General features: G+C 38.1%; 1 protein-coding gene across 3 annotated transcripts in view; it reads left to right on the forward strand.

Annotated features, from left to right (window-relative positions):
- USP22 (ubiquitin specific peptidase 22) overlaps positions 1-20852 on the forward strand; it is a 41675-nt gene extending 20823 nt beyond the window's left edge. For 2 of the 3 annotated variants that reach the window (XM_063430239.1, XM_063430240.1), the window contains exons 6-16: positions 2788-2832; positions 4019-4120; positions 5142-5311; positions 6842-6989; positions 7590-7695; positions 13797-13955; positions 15481-15607; positions 16567-16658; positions 17132-17194; positions 19435-19584; positions 20232-20852. In XM_063430239.1, the coding sequence (XP_063286309.1) occupies positions 2788-2832; positions 4019-4120; positions 5142-5311; positions 6842-6989; positions 7590-7695; positions 13797-13955; positions 15481-15607; positions 16567-16658; positions 17132-17194; positions 19435-19584; positions 20232-20274 (1205 nt within the window). In that variant the 3' untranslated portion in view covers positions 20275-20852. Of the gene's footprint in view, positions 1-481; positions 610-2787; positions 2833-4018; positions 4121-5141; positions 5312-6841; positions 6990-7589; positions 7696-13796; positions 13956-15480; positions 15608-16566; positions 16659-17131; positions 17195-19434; positions 19585-20231 lie in introns of all 3 variants that reach the window. The other variant, XM_063430241.1, reaches the window with a different exon arrangement.
- Positions 20853-21658: the final 806 nt, after the last annotated feature.

The raw sequence follows: 21658 nt of genomic DNA on the forward strand, positions 1-21658 counted from the left end.
AATGGGCAAGCCAAAAGATAGGAGTGACTTTGATATGGGCCAAATAAAGATGGTTAGATGACTGGGTCAAAGCATCTCTAAAACCGCAAGTCTCGTGGGGGGTTCCAATTATGCAGTGGTTAGTATATACCAAAAGTGATGCAAGGAAGGACAACAATTAAACCACTGTCAGTCATGGGCGTCAAAGGCTCATTGAGGCATGTGGAAAGCGAAGGCTACCCAGTCTGGTTCAATCACACAAAGGCGCTACTATCGCTCAAATTGCTGAAAAACATAATGCTGGTCATGATGGGAAGGTGTCAGAACACACAGTACATCAGTTTGCTGCGTATGGGACTGTGCAGCTACAGACCAGTCAGAGTGCTCATGATGACCCATGTTCATTGCTGACAACACCTTCTATGGGGACATGAGTGTCAGAACTGGACCATGGAGCAATGGAAGAAGGTTGCTTGGTCTGATGACTCACATTTTCTTTTAGATCAGATGGATGTCTGGGTGCAGCAGGTTGCACTATTGGAAGAAGGCAGGCCGGCGGAGGCAGTGGTATGCTCTGGGAAACCTTGGGTCCTGGCATTCAAGTGGATGTTACTTTGCAACAATCTCTCGGTAGGTGGTACGTGTCAGACAACGTACACCCCTTCTTCATGGTAATGCTGTTCTCTAATGGCAGTAGCCTCTTTTAGCAGGATAATGCACCCTGCTACTCTGCAAAAATTGTTCAGGAATGGTTTGAGGAACATGACCGTTTAGTGTGTTGCCTTGGTCTCCTCCAAATTCTCAAGATCTCAATCCAATTGAGCATCTGTGGGATGTGCTTGAACAAAAAATTCGATCCATGGAACCCCCACCTTGCAGATAGTAAAAGATCTGCTGCTAATGTCTTGGTGCCCGATACTACGGGACACTTCAAAGGTTTTGTGGATTCCATGCCTCAACGCATCTATTGGCAGCATGAGTGGGAGGTAGTTTTAATGCTGTGACTGATCAGTGTACATATCAATTATATCATTGAATTCACTATTGACAAATTATTTCTAGTTCCACAAAGGAAGCCAAGACTTCTCATAAAGTCTGAAAATAGAAATAAAAAAATAAATATATATATCTATATCTATATCTCTAGCAGTCAGGCATTATTATCCAGACAGGCAATTTTCAGAAAGAAACTCCATGATATGAGCAACCCCTATATCCGTGGAGCGATATAGAATCAAGGGTGCATATGTCCCCTTTAATGAAGATATGCAAGATGAACCTGAGCCCTGCACATAGGATTAAACAAAATTGTGACACTTGTTTACACACTGTTATTGTCCACATTAGGATACTGGAGAAAAAAAAAAAATTGTGTTTACCCTAGGCCTTCAAATAAATCCATCAATTTGCAGACTCTTAAGAAAAACCTTGTCTTGGTATAATAGATAAATATATAAATCTTTGGCACCACAGTATTCACCCCTTAGTTGGCTGCATGTGTTTGCCAATCTTCAATTGGATATATTTGCTGTTCTGCAACACTCTCAACTGATCTTTGTCTTCTTGGAACACACCAAACTTGGTTTATCCAGTCAAAATATATATAATCGTTTTTCTCGCCCATCCTGGGTGGAAATGTTTGTTCCTCATTCTTGGGTCCTCTATTAGAGGCCTGGAATTTTGAGGGTTCTGCGCAGTATCTTAGCTGTTCCTAGAACTGCACTCTTTTGGACAGCAATCTCCGATGTCCCAGCTGGAATATGTTTAAGGCACTCCCCCCAGCTTGGGAGTCACAGCCCCGAGTGCTCCTATCACAACTGGGACTGCTACGGTCTTCACTTTCCACATAAGTCCTTGGTATTTCTCCACCTTCTAATGTTCCTTCTTCTTGATGTTATGTATAAATACATACACTCACACACTAAATCCCACAACCAGTATGCAAAATTAAATATGGCTCTGCACCTGAAATGGAACGAGATTACTTATAACAGAGGCAGTGCTTTAAAAAAAAAAAATGCATTCGTACAAAATCAAATAATTCTTCACCTAAAATAGGATCACACAAGACCTCACCAAAGGCTTTGCTATAAGGTTATATACACATAGAGGAAAGTGTGTGCATGTGTTATGTAAACATATATATTTTTTTTGATTGTATAGTAATTTTTTTAAAACTTTATTTTAAATATTGTTATAGTTAGAATAAACTTATTTATTTTTCATTATTCTGTCTTTAGCATCTAAAGTTCTGGGGTTTTATTAATATCAAATGTAAAATTTAACGCCACTGTATTTACAAGATTCCAATTCTAAAATTGTTCCCTGCCAAACTAAAAATTCAATTTGTGTGACAAATGACTTGTCAGGGCACCTAGAAGAAGTGGTTTGCATGACACAGTTCTTGAAAGACTTTAATGCAAGTCTTAATTCTAACTTTTAGAATGTGTGTGCATGTATAATAAACCTATTCAGATATTCACCTAAGTAAGCATTGTTGGGAATTCACAGTAAATTTAAAACTTGTAGCCAAACTGGTTGCATACCTTACTTGGATAATGTCCAGTCCAGCTGTTGTGCCCTTTAGTTTGAAATATGTTGCGAATTCCCAACAGTTCTCACTTTACTTATTGACCATGTAAGTGTAAAGAGAACTTGAGCTCCGAATTCAATAAATGTTTTACTCCCCAGTGTGCATTTTAAATATAGAAATATTCTGCCATTGAGTTCTTTTGTGTATAAATCTTGGTTTTATTTATTTTCCTTCTCTCTCCCCTGCCCCTTCATTTTCTTTATCTCCACAACTAGCTTTTACTCCAGCCCTGGTTTCTCCATACCAGTATGCAATGACAGGTAAGATTACCTCCTCCAGGGTGTTTGCTTTTTATGGTCGGAGAAGTGTGTATGTGCCTCTTAGGTCTCTTGTCCTGCTCCCCCTTTGTGCGGAAATTATGCAAATTGTCAACACTTGTGAGAATATCATTCTGTGTAACTACTCTATCCTGCTTGCCCCCTGTAAATGAGATACACCCAGAAGAAAAGTTTCTTCTCTAAGTATTTCACCTCAGAGACTTACAGATTTCAAATGAACATGTGGGATTATTTTCTAATGAGCTGGTAGCTTTTGGGAAAGGAAAATTCCTTAACGTGAACCTGTTATCCACAAAACATATGGATAGCTATTGCACATTGCCTCACATAGATGTTTAATCAAACAAGTTATACAGACTGCACTAGTAAAATCTGTTAAGACGAAAAGTTATGGTGCATTGAGTGACCGTTTTATGCAGCAAGTACACCGTCCTTGGTCTCCCTGCCAAGAATGTCTAACTTTAAGTTTTTGTAGAAATTGCTGCAAATATAATCCTGTCACTCTGGCTCTCAGACATCAGTGGATTGATAAATCTTATGTAAACCATGTCTGTATATGCAGTCCGTAAGGCTTCCAGTAGAACTCTTATTCAGTATGGGCAAATTTGGGATTCAGTTAATAATCTATTTATTTTTTTTTTGTGCCAAATATTTTATCTTGCCATTTTGTATTAAATGTTAATGAAGAACTGTCTCAAGAGAAAAAAGCAGATGAGGCTGAAACATTATAGAGCAGACTTTAATGCTGCCTGATCTATAGATGCCTGAGCTTCCAATTTGTGCTTTTGAAGTGAACACAGGGTTCATGCGAAGATTGATATTTAAAACCACATTATTTGAGCTGCTTTTCAGGAATACTTGGGTAATGTGGATTACCCCATAGTTCCTTGGTGCCCTGATTAAAATGTGAACTGCTTAAATCTAAAAACCTAGTGATTTTAATGTAAATTGGCAAATATACACATATATTTCCAACCATGCAGATATCACTGATACCTGGAAAAAATTTAACTCTATTTGCAATGAAAATATCAATCTATATATATATATATATATATGATATAAGATGCAAATGTATTAACCATGCCATCCTTTTCCAGCACGATGAAAAGGTTTATCATCTGGTAAAGTGAGTCAAGTATAATAATTCTAATCTAAAATATTTTAGGAGTTGGAGAAAAGTATTCAACATGGGAACCGACCAAGAGGGAACTTGAGCTGCTGAGGCATAACCCCAAGAGAAGGAAAATAACCTCAAACTGCACCATAGGTAATTAAGGACACTAATTTCCGATTGATCCCAAAAAGGTTATAGTCTGTACCTGATTTCTACTGCTACCCTGTGTTCCTCCATGGAGTTTTGACCCAGACTTTCTATAAAATAGAATGTTGTAAACAATAAGTAATAAACAGTCATGAGGAAACCATAGTGAAGTAGGCAAAATACTGAGGCAAAGTAGTCACTACTTTGTCTTAGTATATTTTTCAACTGGGTTGGCATTTCACTGAAATTCTGGTAAAGTAATTATGAAATACAAATTTTTGATATGGGGCCTCCCTTTAAAATACAAGGTAAATGCACACAGTTAAAATGTTTATGAAGTTACAGTAATTAAGTAATCCAGCAAAGAAGTGTTCAAAGTTCAGTCTCCTTTGCTAATGCATTTCATCATTTTACTTTGCATTTCAAAATAAATTCTCAAAGTAGTAAAGGAAGACATATTGGGCATCGCCTAATGTTGTTTCTTGGAGGACATTACAAGGATGCCCACCTGGTTTCATAGGGCACTGAACAGAGCCTAAACTGGCAGATTGTCATTATTACATGCTTTAAAATTTAAATAAAATGCATTTAATTTTCACGCCACTATTGCTGCCTTCTTTGTACCTTCTTTTTCCATATTAAATGCTCTAATTGGATATACTAGCCAAAATTGTAACTACATAGCCATGCAGTCTGTCACACTCACTCACTCACACTTCCCCTCATGTTCTTGATCCCAGTCACCTCAGACTTGCCTTTCTCCTATTGTTTCCTTTTTCTCTTCCTCTTTCAGAATCTGTTCTTTTCTTCATTTCTGATCTATTTCTCTTTAAAACACAAGACAAAGTAGGAACCACTTTGCAACATGTATTTTTTTTCCTACACTTCGCAAAAGATGGAGATTAAGGCAAGCTGCAATTTCTTAGCTTAACAAAGGAAGTGGCGCTCAAACTACTACATATGCATTGACTTAAAGGGTTAATAACCAAATTCTCAAATATGCACTTTTTTTTTTTCTCTTCTCTAGGTTTGCGAGGATTAATCAATCTTGGGAACACGTGTTTTATGAACTGTATTGTCCAGGCACTTACCCACACTCCTTTACTGCGAGATTTCTTCCTTTCTGACAGGCACAAATGTGAAATGCAGAGCCCCAATTCTTGCCTGGTTTGTGAAATGTCTACTCTCTTTCAGGAGGTAAGTTCTTCTGGTAGATTAGTATTGTCTGCTCCCCCTCACATTTTGCCAGATTGGATATGGAATAAATATTTTTACACTCTGTTCATAAAGTTGTCAAAGTTTCTTAACTCCTTAAGGACCAAACTTCTGGAATAAAAGGGAATCATGACATGTCACACAAACCACTTAAGGAAAATAGGTTGCTGCTTTCTAAAACTTAACACTACCTCATTACCCACACCTACTTTTTTTTTCATTTATTTTTTAACAAGGCAACTTCCTTTATTAAAAAAAATAAAAATGTGGGCAGCAAACAAGCTGCATCCCACAGCCAATCGCTGTCCCATTTCTTTGAAATAGTATGGAGATAAAGGACAGTCGCAGTGCAGCCAACTCAGCAGCTCATATCACACTGAGCTACTATTCATGAATATGTTTGGTAAAAATATGGAACTTTAAAGGGATACAGTCATGCCCGGAATACAACGCAGCATTCCTGTCACTACCGATCCCCCCCCTTCCTCGCTCCCCCACCTCCTCTCCGGTTAACAAATGGTTAAAAACACTTTATTTACTTACCATATCTCGGTGCTGGCTTGAAGCTCTGCCCTTTCCTCCTTCCTGTGGCGAGCGAGGTCTAATGCGCATGCGTGGCAAATGCTGCGTGCATTAGACCTCCCCATAGGAAAGCATTAAATCAATGCTTTTCCTATAGAGGAAAATCTGACGCTGGAGGTCCTCGTGCAGAGCGTGAGGATATCCAGTGTCAGATAACAGACAAAAAGTCTGTTACGATTCCAGAAGCGCCCCCGGTGGCTATCTGGTAGGTAGCCACTGTGGGCAGACTTAGTGCTACAACGTAAACATTGCAGTTCTCTGGAACTGTAATGTTTGACATTACAGCACTAGGTGCAAAAGGGGCACAGCACCCAGACCACTTCAATGAGCTGAAGTGGTCTGGGTGCCTACAGTGTCTCTTTAATACAAGAAACACACCTGTCAAACTTATGTTGGTACTATGAATGTTCATTTACCTCTTATGCCATTTGGTTCAATAATTACATTGTGCTTTAAGAAGTTCAGTCTGCAGTTTTTAAAATGTAATTTTTCTCTCTCGCCTACAAGCCATCCATCAAACATGGCAGGGATCTTCTCTTCCCACCATAACTACTTAGATAAACTGAAATTATGGTGCCAAGAGTGGTGTAAAGTAGGGCTGTGTGTGTGTGTGTAATCAATCCCGAAGTTAGCTATAGTTTATACAGTATAGATAAATCTACATTTTCTGGTTTAGCAAGCCAACTTTTAGACCAAGCTGCAATGGTAAGAAAATGATATGCTGGTTTAGCTTATTTTCTAGGTTATAAATGATACAGAATTTGTTTTAATATATGAATGTTCAGATCTGTGTCTAGTTTGTTTTTAACGATTCTGTTCATTACATCCCAGTTGTGGGATGTTGGCATTATTAGAAGAATAGTTCTTTTGTTTTTTTTTTTGTCAGTTTCTTTATTCTTTATATCCCCCTCTTTTTATTCTAATCTCCAGTTTTACTCCGGGCACCGATCTCCTCACATTCCATATAGGTTACTGCACCTTGTATGGACGCATGCAAGACATTTAGCAGGGTACGAACAACAGGATGCACATGAATTTCTCATTGCTGCATTAGATGTACTGCACAGACATTGCAAAGGTAAGTGCTCTCACTATCTGGACCACAACATGTTAAGATGGAATTGTAACTATTTTTGTTTCAACCTGTGATCTGTGCAAGTTCTTCATGGAGGCGCTGCATTTTCCTCATAGAGATGTATTGCTTCCCTTGGTTGAGATTATCAGAATTTACTATCTTAGCCAGCCCAATGCTTTCCTATGGGACAGCATTGTTATAGGCTGAGATAATCACTTCTGATGAGGTCAGCCAAAGAAGTGGATGGGGAGAAGACCCATGCAGAGCTGGGAATAAGGTTAGATCTTCCTATATTTTGGGGGCCCAAGGGAGCTAGATAGTTATTTTAACACTATAGGGTCAGGAATAAACGTTTGTGTTCCTTAATGTGCCAAAAAAACCTTTTTGGGGCTGTTCTTGCTTTCTTCTCCTATAAGCTTTTTCTAGTTTAGCCTATTAAATTGCCCATTTGGCAAACACTGATGGCATTTATATACTGTAATAGTGTATTGAGCTATTATTATTGTTAGTATTGTTTACTGACCTATTTGATTAAAATGTTTAAATTTCCTTTTCTTATTGTTAATCACTTATTGTTAATCTTCTCCTTCTCTTTCTCTTTAGGTGACGACAATGGAAAGAAGGCCAACAATCCAAACCACTGTAACTGCATCATAGACCAAATCTTCACTGGAGGACTGCAGTCAGATGTAACTTGTCAAGTGTGCCAGTGAGTTCTCGCCTGCATTTAGAAAAGTATCTCTGGTTTAGGATGTATGCATTTAGACCTTGTTTTAATACTAGTCCTATTTCCATAAATTAAATTAAAATCCTTACAATAACATGTACTGAGTTTTATAGGGATTGTGATATTATGCTTTAAAAATGATTGACCATAAAACTGATCTCTGTTAAAGAAGTAAAACCACACTGCATATTCTTGTGTTGGTGGACATGAAAGGAACACAATAATACACTCACACAATCATGACTAAAGATACATTCTGCCATTAGAAATTTAACGTGTACAACAAAGGCTTCCTAACGTTTGATTTATTTTACAACTAGTGAGATGTATCCACCAAAATAGTAAATTAAAGCGTTTAGCTTACATTTATTTACAGCTGCCATTTCTCCCCTGGCAGAGATCAATACTGATAATCTCAGCAACTCGAATGCTCACCTGTAAAGGAGCATTGGGGACTAGTGCTCATGCATGGCAGTTGCCAAGTTGGGCAAATCAGAATCTCCTCATAGAGGTGCATTGACTCAGGGGGACAATTTTTTTTTTTTTTTTTTTTAGATACATAAATGAGAAAAGAAAAGTAAAACAAGGATTAGTTAGATTAAAAACAAAAGGAAGGAAGGTATGTAGATGAGGATAAAGGTCGAGCTGACTGCCTCAGTGAATATTTTTGTTCGGTATTTACAGCTGAAAATGAAGGAAATGGACCTCCGTTAAAAAAAAAAAAAAAAGGATAAATGAGTCATTTATTACACGTGAGTTTACAGAGGAAGAGGTTCTATTTCAACTGTCAAAAGTAAAGACAAATAAGTCAATGGGACCTGATGGAATACACCCAAAGCTATTAAAAGAGCTTAGTGGTGTACTAGCAAAACCATTAACAGATTTATTTAACCAATCATTGTTAACAGGAGTAGTCCCAGAAGATTGGAAGTTATCGAATGTTGTGCCCATTCACAAGAAAGGTAATAGGGAGGAGTCGGGCAACTATAGGCCAGTAAGCCTTACTTCAGTAGTGGGGAAAGTGATGGAAACCATGTTAAAGGATAGGATTGTTGAACATCTAAAAACACATGGATTTCAAGATCAGAGACAACATGGGTTTACATCAGGGAGATCATGCCAAACTAATCTTATTGATTTTTTTGATTGGTTAACTAAAATTATAGATCAGGGAGGTGCAGTAGACATTGCTTACCTAGATTTCAGTAAGGTTTTTGACACTGTTGCACATAGAAGGCTTATCAATAAACTGCAATCTTTGAGTTTGGATTCCAATATTGTTGAATGGATAAGGCAGTGGCTGAGTGACAGGCAACAGAGGGTTGTAGTCAATGGAGTATATTCGAAGCTTGGGCTTGTCACCAGTGGGGTACCTCAGGGATCTGTACTTGGACCCATTCTCTTTAATATTTTTATTAGTGATATTGCAGAAGGTCTTGATGGTAAGGTGTGTCTTTTTGCGGATGATACTAAGATATGTAACAGGGTTGATGTTCCAGGAGGGATAAGCCAAATGGCAAGTGATTTAGGTAAACTAGAGAAATGGTCAGAGTTGTGGCAGCTGACATTTAATGTGGATAAGTGCAAGATAATGCATCTTGGACGTAAAAACCCAAGGGCAGAGTACAGAATATTTGATAGAGTCCTAACCTCAACATCTGAGGAAAGGGATTTAGGGGTGATTATTTCTGATGACTTAAAGGTAGGCAGACAATGTAATAGAGCAGCAGGAAATGCTAGCAGAATGCTTGGTTGTATAGGGAGAGGTATTAGCAGTAGAAAGAGGGAAGTGCTCATGCCATTGTACAGAACACTGGTGAGACCACCTCACTTGGAGTACTGTACACAGTACTGGAGACCATATCTTCAGAAGGATATTGATACCTTAGAGAGAGTTCAAAGAAGGGCTATTAAATTGGTTCATGGATTGCAGGATAAAACATACCAGGAAAGGTTAAAGGATCTTAACATGTATAGCTTGGAGGAAAGACGAGACAGGGGGGATATGATAGAAACATTTAAATACATAAAGGGAATCCACACAGTAAAGGATGAGACTATATTTAAAAGAAGAAAAACTACCACAACAAGAGGACATAGTCTTAAATTAGAGGGACAAAGGTTTAAAAATATCGGGAAGTATTACTTTACTGAGAGGGTAGTGGATGCATGGAATAGCCTTCCAGCTGAAGTGGTGGAGGTTAACACAGTAAAGGAGTTTAAGCATGCGTGGGATAGGCATAAGGCTATCCAAAGTATAAGATAAGGCCAGGGACTAATGAAAGTATTTAGAAAACTGGGCAGACTAGATGGGCCGAATGGTTCTTAACTGCCGTCACATTCTATGTTTCTATGTACTGCACGGTGATGCCAAACACTGCCCAGTGAGATGCCCTAAGTGTCATTCCTGCAAAGATTGAAAGACTACAACCCAGAAGCGCCTTACGGAGCAGTGCTAACACTTCCTTTTCTCAGAAAAGGCAGTATTTACCCTGCTGAGACTCTAAGTACAGCCTCTGTGCCATAACACCACTACATTAAGGTTTAGTTGCCTAGTGCCCTTTTGTAAGAATTAAGGAATGTCTGACCTCTAAATGTATACTTCAAGATAGTTCATGTTTCTTAACTTTTGCTTCTGAAATGAACATAAAATGTATCATTCTTCATTTCACAAGTTGAGTACTCCAATGTTTTCAGGTTCAAAGCAAAGGACGCCTGCCTTATAACAAGCAAGCGTCGACTTTACTGCCTAAAAGTTGACATTTGCATGGACTAAAAACTCACAATTCAGTGCTTATATTCATGTTTCAAAGTAGAAGAAAAGTTATCAGGGAGTAATCTGCGCACCTACAGTTGCTTGGTATGCATGCAGTGTGTTTTTTTTTTTTTTTTTTTTTTTTTTTTTTTTTTAAACCTGTGCAAAGGTTCTCCTGCTAAAAGCCTGTTAATTCTATACCTGCATGCAATACTGTTTGCATAGTAGGGTATGCAGATCATTAAAGTAACACTATATCGTTTAGTTGACTAGGGCCCCCCTTCCGTGGCGAATAAAGGGTTAACCATTTGCTTACATTAATCCAGCTCGGGCTCGCTCAGCACTGGTGACCTCTCCTTCACCATCGACGTCCGCTACCGAGTGGAGCCGAATGCACATGCGTGGCCAAAGGCGCGCGTGCATTCAAACCTGCCCATAGGAAAGCATTACTCAGTGCTTTCCTATGGGGATCTTTTTTTGACACTGGATTCTGTGAAGACGTCCAGCGTCAAATAAGTGTGATTTACTCTGTGTAAATCGCAGAAGGGGCCTCTAGTCTGTCAGGGAGACGGCCACTAGAGGCTGGATTAACCCTGCAGTGTAAACTGCAATGTTTTCTGCTGCAGAGTTAAAACAAGGGGGACCTGGCACCCAGACCACTTCATTGAGTTGAGGTGAAGTGGTCTGGGTGCCTATAGTGGTCCTATAAGTTGCTCAATGTATAGATTTTATTTTAAGTACTGTAAGTAAGTGGCACCAAGTCTTGTTTGGAATGACCTATGATTTGATAGATATTGTATAATGCTACTCCCTAAATGTGTTTGCCTGAAATTTTTGTTCCTGGTCAATCCATTGATCCATAACTGACTCATTAACTAGATATGTTAGTCCTTTACTGAAATGGTTAAAAAGGGATACTTTGGGAATTAGGTCTCCATTAGTTTTGTATGCATTATTTTAAAATGTATACGGTAACCATGTTGCAAAGGTTTCTAAACTGTAAAATATATTTTTTACTGAGACTGGCGATTAAATGGACCCCATAGGAGTCTGAATATCCTCTGTGCATTAACCCTCGTTGTCTACTTTGTCTACAATTGTTTGCCATGGTGGAGGTATCCTTGAGTGTAGTTCTTTTATTCCTGCATGAATGTAGGCATGGGCCTAGTAAATATAAAGTTTGAAAATGGACATTGGCCCTGGGAATTATTGGCATTTATATAGAGCCAACAGATTCTGTAGTGCTTTACAATATTATAAAAGGAGGAGAATTAACTATAAATAAGACAATTACAAAAACTTACAGGAACGATAGGTTGAAGCTCAAACAAGCTTACAGTCTATAGGAGGTTGGGTATAAAACACAATAAGATACAAGATAGCAATCAAAGAGGGTGGGAGTGAAGCAGAGCTGGAGGAGAGAGTAAAGTGCTGCCCTTTAGGAGAGAGCAAGGGACAGGTATGTGAGGTAGAGGTTACTCTGGGATGCCATAATCTTTCTTGAAGAGACATGTTTTAAGGAACTTCTTAAAAGATTAAACACTAGGGATGAGTCTGGAAGGGAGCCGCCCGCGAGAAGTCCTGCAAGCGTCAGTTGGCCTTACGTGTGCGAGCAGCGGACATGAAGGAGCATACCGATAAATCGGTGAAGAGATGGAGGGGCTAGAATTGTTGTATGGATTAGTACTTTGAATTGACTCCTGTAGCATGCAGAAAGCCAATGAAAGGACTGACAGGTGATGTGAGAGGGCCAACTGGAGAGGAGAAATCAGTCTGACAACAGAATTCATTAGACTGTAGCGGGGCATTATGGCTTTTGGGAAGACCAATAAGGATTGGGTTACAATAATCCATGCGAGATTACTAGAGCATGGACAAGCTCCTTCATAGCATCTTGTCTAAGGAATGGGCGGATGTGGGCTATGTTTTTAATAGGATTTAGCGACATACTGGATGTGAGGCGCAAAGGTGAGGCCAGAATAAAGTATGACTCCAAGACAGGCCGCTTGCAAGGATGGACTTATGTGGATTCCACTTATTTGAAGCAAAAGAGGAGGAAAGTATTAGAAGGAGGAGGAAAGACCAGGAGCTCAGATTTAGAGATTGAATTTCAGAAAGTGGGAGGACATCCAGTCAGAGATGGAAGAAAGGCAAGCAGTGGCACAGGGGAGAGGTTTGTGGAGAAGAAATATATCTGGGTGTCATCGACATACAGGTGTTAGTGGAATCCAAATGAGTTGATAAGTTTGCTAAGAGAGGCTGTTTAAAGAGAATAGAAGGGGACTTCAACCAAGACAGGACGAAGGGAGGAGATACTGAATGAGCATTGGGATACATAGGAGGAAAACCACGAGAGACAGTGTTTGAAGAAGAACATGATCAACAGTGTCAAAGAATTCTCTACAGAACATTATAGGTTATTGCAATGCTTAAAGGGACACTAAGCACCAAAAAAAATCATCTTAATGAAGTAATCTTATTGCTTTTGTCTTACAATGTAAAGTCTTGCTATTTCAAAGAAATGGCAATGTTAACATTTTGTTCATGCCTCTAGCAGACAGCCACTAGAGGTGCATCCTTCAAGAGATTCTTAGAGAAGCCTACAATTGTTGCTTCTCTGTAAGAAGTACTGGACTTTTATATCATAAAAACTGCTTCACTTGCACCACAGGATTACAGTGTAAATAAATGTAAAGGTCCCTTTAAACATTTTATCTTAATGTGTTTTCAGGAATACAATATTCACACTGAATAGGCCAGTGTGTATGTAAACCTAAAAAAAGGATAATTTTATCACAAAAATATGCTAAAAACAAACAGATCACACTGCCTCTAGATGGAAACTGTGGGCTGTTGAATATCTACAAATGCATACTTTGGTGTGGTAGTTCTGGGGTTTTGTGTTGGCTGTGCCAATATACTAAAGTTACTATACTAAAGTTACTACTTATTTATGCTGAAAAGAGACACGTGCCCATCAAGCTCAGCCTTCAAGTTTTAAATTGTTCTACTTGCATGCTTTGCCCATATCAATATTGATTGAAATTTCAGTTAATATATTCCTATACTAACAACAAATTACTAAAGCTTACTGTTGGGCACTTGGTACTGTTGGTACAGTTGCAGAGTACAAATTCTTAGAAGCACACTGTTATTGTGCTGTTTGTATTATAATACCAAAAACTAGCAACAGGTTAATAAATAGACCATTTTCTACCTCCTTCAAGATGGTCATGTTTATTGTAAGCAGAAAATCCAGTGTTGTAATTATTTTTTACTTTATCAGTAATTGTTTTAAATTTTTTTTTTTTTTTTTATATACAATTAGTGGTGTCTCTACAACAATAGATCCGTTTTGGGACATCAGCTTGGACCTGCCAGGTTCTTCTACTCCATTTTGGCCTTTGAGCCCTGGAAGTGACGGGGGAGTTGTGAATGGAGAAAATCATGTTTCAGGAACAACCACCCTAACAGACTGTCTGAGAAGGTACATTAGTGGTGCATAAATGTGAAAGGTTCTGTGTTGAAATGTGTTGTGTGCAGCATATGTAATATTTTGGCATGCACATAACAAATGTTTAACTTAATTCTATAATATTTGAGTACTGTCTTTTCTGTGGAGGCACAGTGTGACATTGAATATATTGGCTGCGTTCAGTTGCTGTAACAAAAAAAAAAAAAATCTAGGATTCAGACCATCAATGATTTAATTTAATCTTAAACCAGTGTAGAAGTTGAATTTTCTTTCCTTTTGCAAATCTACTAAAAGGTTTCCAAAAATAAAACATTTTTTTAAAAACTTTAATTCCATTTATTTAATTTTTGTTTCTTTAAACCCTTCAACTTTCCCAGAATAAGTATCAGTTGGCCTTTCTTGAAAGTCATTGAGAAATTAAAGCTGCTCAAACTAGACAGAAATTATGAAAATCCAGACCCCATCAAATGTAACTCTTGCTCGGTTTGTGAAATGTTTTGTTAACCTTAGTATAGAAGAATACTTTTTTTTTTTTTTTTTTTTTTTTTTTTTTTAAAACAAAAAAGGGGGTGGGGGAATGCCTCATAATCTCTAGAAACCTATTTGGTAGCCCAAAGTGGTTTCTGGTTCTCCTCCTTTGTAATTGCTCTTCTATAGCATATAGTGCAAGCTATAAATTGTAAATACAATTCTTGAAAATGTAATTTCCTTGCTCCTATGGTAGCGTATTCTCCCACCTGAGTTACTATTATCTCCTCTTCCCATTACATCTTTGTAATCACTTTGTGGGTGGGAGGGAACTGGATCCTTAAAGGACCACTATAGTGCCAGGAAAACACTTATTTTCCTGGCACTATAGTGTTCATAGGTCCCCTCCATCCTCAGGGTCCCACTCCCGCCAGGCTCAAGAGGGGTTAATCACTTATCTTTCTCCAGCGCCAGGCTCCCTCGGCGCTGAGGACTCTCCTCCCTCTTCTGACATCATCTGCCAAATGCGCATGCAAGAGCCGCGCGCGCGCGCATTCAATCGGTCAATAGGAAAGCATTTATCATTGCTTTCCTATGGACGGCAGCATCTTCTCACTGTGAAAATCGCTGAGAAGCGCGGTAGCGCCTCCGGCTGTCAATGAGACAGCCACTACAGGCTGGATTAACCCTAATGTAAACATATGTTTACAGCTGCAGGGTTAACCCTAGATGGACCTGGCACCCAGACCACTTCATTGAGCTGAAGTGGTTTGGGTGCCTCTAGTGGTCCTTTAATTTTTAAATTACTCCCTAATGTGACTTGGTGATGCAACAAGCAGAGGGGGACCAAACCACCTTAGTAGTTGCAGATACACTGGCATCCATAACTCTTATTTAAAAAAAATTATTGATCTCCTTATCGTAAACATGCTAATTGTTTAACACTAAATTCATATTGCTGTGAAACCTGTATAATTTCCTCTATTTTGCTGATCCAGTACTCTTAATCTACTTTTGCCTGTCTTTGTCATAATATATATATTTTTTTAAATGTTTCTCATTCTGTTAGGTTTACACGACCAGAACATCTCGGAAGCAGTGCCAAAATTAAATGCAGTGGTTGCCATAGTTACCAGGAATCAACAAAACAGCTTACTATGAAGAAATTGCCTATTGTGGCATGTTTTCATCTCAAAGTAAGACAAGTGCATAATGTTTTACTTCTGTAAATGTCGGTTGGACACTCAATGTTCCACAATGTTGTCTGCGAAAGCCTACTGAAAAACTGACTGTCGGCATTACTAAATTGGTCAATCTCTGGCCCGACTGTCTTTATGATCTTGCATGCGCAGGCAGAAAAATGAAGACTTTGTTTTGGCATGGAAAAAATAGTAGTATGACAGGGTTTTCACCTGTTTAAAAGGAGGCTGCTTTGTACTCACTTGCGCAATAAACCACAACAGCACTGAAGGAACTAGATATCTCAAATGCAAACGTAACCAAACGAAGATGATGATTTCTTTCGTTTATCATGTTCAAGTATACAGGAAGGGTCAGTCTGTGGGGTAACCATATGAAAAAAAAAAAGCCTTACAATTTAAGGCTAGAAGGGCCTTGTTCATACACCTACAAATAAGGGCTCTATAGCCAGAAATACACAAGGCATTGTAACCATTTTTGTCTTCTACCTTGGCCCCTCTATAAAAGGCAAGGGACTAATAAGAGTATTTAGAAAATTGGGCAGACTAGATGGGCCGAATGGTTCTTACCTGCCGTCACATTTTGTGTTTCCTTTTAAGAAGATGAAATCTAAGGGTGTGCCTGTGGTTTATTCTGCTAACAGGTGGTTTAAAAACTCCAGGGTGGGGCTGGACAATTGTTTTCTTCATATGCTTAAACCCCATACATTAAGCATTAATGGTTTTGTTTACAGCACAAGTCTTTGGATCTTCTGCAGGAAGTACTCTCCAAACCAAAGTTTTCTATAGGGAGATATGACTCTCCATGTTTACTTACCTTGTAGTTAGATACATTGTTGCGCTTTATTAGTGCTAGAGCTGCCGTAAGTGGTTTTGCTGTTAAAGCTTTAACTGTTCCTTTAAAAAAAAAAAAAATTGTATCTTTTTCACAAATTTCATTGATTTTTCTGTCATAGCGGTTTGAACATTCAGCTAAGCTGAGGCGGAAGATTACTACATATGTATCGTTCCCTTTGGAGCTGGACATGACTCCATTTATGGCATCCAGGTGAGAGGAGTTGATGTATAAAGAGATTTGAGCTTTCTTTTAAGATGCGGTTGGAATGATAGTCAGAAAATGCTACCTCATGTTTGGTAATTTATTTTGTGTTTGTACAAATAATGGCTCTTTATTCAAAATGATGCATGACCATAAATGTAGGGTACCTCAGAAGCAAAGATAAGCATGATGTAATTTTTGAGGAAATGTAAAGCTATAATTATATTGGCTTGTTAAATGTAGGATAGATAATACATGTTTTTTGTGCAGTGATAGAAGGTAAATAAACAAATAATGAATTTGGAATATGAAATAAATGGCGGGTGTTTATTATTTTTTTGTTTTGGGGGTGGGGGGAGGTTGTGTGATGAAAGTAACGAAAGATCTCTAGTCTATATAAAGGTTAAAACGTGGTGCATCATAAGGTTTTTATGAAGTGTATATTCCATAGGTTTTTGACATTTGTGTTTCCTTTATTGCAGCAAAGAGAGCAGGATGAACGGGCAATATCTGCAACCCCCAGATAATCTAAATAATGACAATAAGTGAGTACTGCACATTTCTGCCGTAACCTCCATTCAGGGTGTTTGTCTTTATAATATACACTGTGTAGGCATAAATCGGCTGGTCAGAGTAGATGGTATCACCACTTTGACTGGGATTCAAACTGGTTTTTTTCCAGTCCTGACCGCTTTACCAGTAAGTGCTCTATCGATAAATACTTACATTTTCATATATTGTAAGCCAATTTGAGAAGGGCTTTCCTCCCCTCTAAATAATATTGTAATGCTCTGCAGAATATGTTGGACTTTAGTGCCTAACACTAGACTGTAGACGAGCAACATTCTTTTAAAATGAGGAATTGCAACAGACTTTGAGATGCTTTGTTTATGTAGGTGACAAATCAATTTGGGATTCCTGTGGTAGATCTGCAATTCTGGAAGTGGTGCTTTTTGTTTTGAATTTTTAAATGTTTTTTTTTTTTTTTTTTTTTTTATTATACCATGCATTTCCTGCAGTGAATGCCAGGGGGAAAATATTCTCGACTAACAGGTTTGTCACGAAAGTGGGAATTGCCAGAAATGCAAAGTGAATTTCCAATTTTAGGCAAAAATTGACATACTGGCAACATAGTTTACTTGGAGAATCGTTTTGGTTTTATTTTTTGCGAATTTTTTTTGCCTAAAAATTAAATTCACTTTGAATTCCCAACAGTTCACATGTTAGTTTGTAACCTTTAACCCCTTAAGACCGCAGGGCGTTCTATGCCGTCCTTATTTAGATGGCTCTAAACGACGCAGGGCGGCATAGAACACCCTGCGATCTTTTGTACTTACCCGGTCGCTGGCGATCGCGGTATTGGGACTTACCTGGGAATCCCCCTCCGTCCTCTTCGGCCCCTCTGGCCCCTTGCGAGGACCTCACTATCACATGGACGGCATAGCCGGCCAAGGCAATGCCAGCAGGGGGAGTGCCTGTAATGACAGGTACTCCCCCTGCTGCCTGAAAATAAAATAAAACTTGTTAAATCAGTGTAAAAATAAATAATACTTAGATCATGTATATTTATTATATATGGTGTGTGTATATATTATGTACATCATTGTATATTAATATCAAAATACACGTACAATGATATTGATTAAATATATATAATTTTCATTATATATATTTCTATAATATATAAATACGTTAAAATTAAAAATAATAAAAATATATACGTATATATCACTACATATACCTATATATAATTTAAAAAAATTGTGTGTGTTAATTTTACATAATTAGGTCATTTTATTACAATTTGCAGGACCTGCCTGACAACCCAGGCCGAAAGTTCAGGGAATTTAATTTTCCAACACTATATTTAACACTATAACGTTCCAAGACACCATAAAACCTGTACAGGGTAATTTGCGTTCAAATTAGTTTTTTGCATTTTCAAATACTAACACTAACTTTGGCAAGTGTTTGTGACCAAGTGGCTACTAAAAAAGACTGGACATACTCAATTTGCAATACCTTGGGTTGTCTACTTTTGCAAATGGTATGCCATCATGGGGGTAATTCTTATTCCTGGGCTACCATATGGTCTCAAAGGCAATGTAACCAATCTGTCGACTTTCAATGTGAAAAAACTGATATGTAATGTAACACGCTATATTTGACCCTGTAACTTCCCAAAAATCATAAAACCTGTACATAGGGGTTACTGTTTTACACGTGAGACATCGCTGAATACAAATGTGTATGTTACTGCAGTAAAAGCAAACAGTATTTTGACATTCACAGTTAAAATGTCACGTAGAACTAAATTTTTTTTAACAATTCTTATTTTTTTATATTTTCATATTAAATTGTTTCATAGCTAAATATTTGATATTAAATGAAAGCCCTGTTTCCCCTGAATAAAATGATATATAATAAGTGTGGGTGCATTTAATATAAAAGAGGTGAATTACGGTTGGACAGACATATAGCGCAAATGCCAGGTTTTGTTTTGGTCACAACTTGTACATTTGGCTGCGGTCTTAAGGGGTTAAATTGCCAACAATGTTCACTTTGGGTAACCCTCTTAGATTTTTTTTTTTTTTTTTAAAACACTGAATACATTATTGTACAGCAAGATGAACAAGCGTGAAGAGAAAAAACAAACTGCACTATGGGTTGCTATTCATTTTTTTTATTTCGCCATTGTTTACATTTTTGTGCTTTGTGCCTTTAGACTCAATTGTACACAGATTTGCACAGCTGCCAGTTTACATTTACACTCTCTTCTTTGCAGGTATTCCTTATTTGCAGTAGTTAATCACCAGGGAACCTTGGAAAGTGGGCATTACACAAGCTTTATTCGGCAACACAAGGACCAGTGGTTCAAATGCGATGATGCTATTATCACTAAGGCTAGCATTAAAGATGTACTAGACAGTGAAGGGTGAGTTTTTTTTTTTTTTTTTTCTTTTCTTTAATTTGCATTGCAAGGTCACCATAACAACATAAAACAGTTCTTGCCATAACCACTTTGGCAAGTTTATCATAGCTTTACTGCTAAAAATGCTTTTGGGTTTTGGGGAGGTGGAGGGGGGGGCGGCGGCGACCGCCCTTTGTGCTGCACTTAAAGTGGATGCCATGACTGCTACCCACCCTTGTAGGCCACGCAACATTAATTATGAGAAGGAGTGCGGAGGCGTGTGACTCTGCTTATCTGCGCTCGCCACGGTATTTCGAGCAGTAGCAGATGTGCGTCACCGTGGCGGAAGAGCCTTGAGACTGGAGCAGCAAGCTATTTTTTTTTTATTTTTTTTATTTAACTGGGTGTCTTTTGCATTTAAAAAGCATGTAGGGGGGATGTGGCAAACACAGGATCCGCCCTGGATGGTTTTGATACGCTTGCTGTTGATTTGAGGCAAGCCCTTTGCACTTGGAGTTTTGGCCAAAAAAAGCTATTTTTTACTTATTTGTAACATTGCACAGTATTTTACAGAGAGGGCTATAAAAGAACAAATTATGATTTTTCACTGTAACCTTGGTGAATCTTTGCCATGTACATTGCTAAAAAAAAATTCCTTTCTTTCTTTGCAGGTATTTGCTTTTCTATCACAAGCAATTTCTGGAATATGAATAACTGTCAAAATTATGTCTGGCGTATGTGTAAAGAAAAAAAAAATACAAACAATACAAGCCTTCTGCGATAACACACAAGCCTACCTGAAATGTACACACAAGGCAGACATTAGACCAGAGCTATGCCGATATCACACCTGTCCATGCTGATTCTTGAACTGGTGAAGGAACACTTCAGGCCAAGGCATAAAATACGTGGGAGCCAGCGAACAAGATGGACCAGGCCAGTGGATACTCACTCTGGCACTAAACATCTCTCGTGCTTCTGGGAATATGTGTAGGAAGCAATGTGGGGTGGGAGGGGGGGTGCAAGGGCTTGAGAGATCATATATTCGAATACTATCACAAAAGCAACTTCTCTATTTTGGTGCTTGAGCTGCATCTGACCAATCTTATGACAGTTCTAAAAATGAACCAAGGGAAGCCAAGCCCGTGATTCCATGCATATGGAACTGAAATATTTTGGTGGGGAAAAGGCAGCCAGGTTGGTATCTACAAAGCAAGGATGAAAAGATAAAGACTCTGCAAGTATCTTTTTGTGAGTTTTAGTTATAAAAAATAAATTCAGTATGAAAACTATTAAGCTATCCGTGTTTCTCAGCCAGCATTACAAAATCCTGGATTGTGGACTGAATCTGCAGATACTGAGACTGGTTTTCAGTATAAATGTTCTAATTTGGACTGCCCCTTGAAACTGGGACATTTATTTGTTTGTTTTGTAATTATTATTTTTTTTTGTGGGTTTTTATTTTTCTTCTGTTCAGATTTGTTTTATTTTTGTCTGATGGATAGCAATTTATTTTGTTTTCTTTTCATGGAAATGAATCTAATGCAGTCATGAGTAAAAAGACAAAACAATTGAATTGGCATGATGTACTGTGCATCTGGTCGGATTAATTTCAAGCATCTTGTTTGGGGAAACATTGGTTTATAGTCTATGTAACAAAGTTATATATAACCAAATGCTCTTAGAATATTCTATTTAAACCCAGTTAATATTTAGCATACACTGCTTCTATGGAAAGTGCCATATAATAAGCAATCTTATATAATATTAATATAATAGCAATCTCCTTTGAATGTCAAGCTTGTTAAATTGAGGCATTTTGACAGGCTTAATTTGCTTAAAGGTACACTAGGCACCAAAACCACTTTAAGCAGTTTTGTGTATAGATCATTCCCCTGCAGGCTCACTGATTTAACTCCTAAATGACAGAATTAAACACTTTGCTTATGCAGCCCTAGCCACACCTCCCTCCATGTGACTTACACAGCCATGTTAAACACTTTCTGTAAAGGGGCATCTAATTTTTAAACTTCCTTTATTTAATTTTCTTCTTAATTTAGTAGTTTCTTATTTACAGCTTTGTTAATTGCCTTCTAGA

The sequence above is a fragment of the Pelobates fuscus genome, chromosome 8, assembly GCF_036172605.1.
Source record: "Pelobates fuscus isolate aPelFus1 chromosome 8, aPelFus1.pri, whole genome shotgun sequence".
Taxonomy (NCBI): domain Eukaryota; kingdom Metazoa; phylum Chordata; class Amphibia; order Anura; family Pelobatidae; genus Pelobates; species Pelobates fuscus.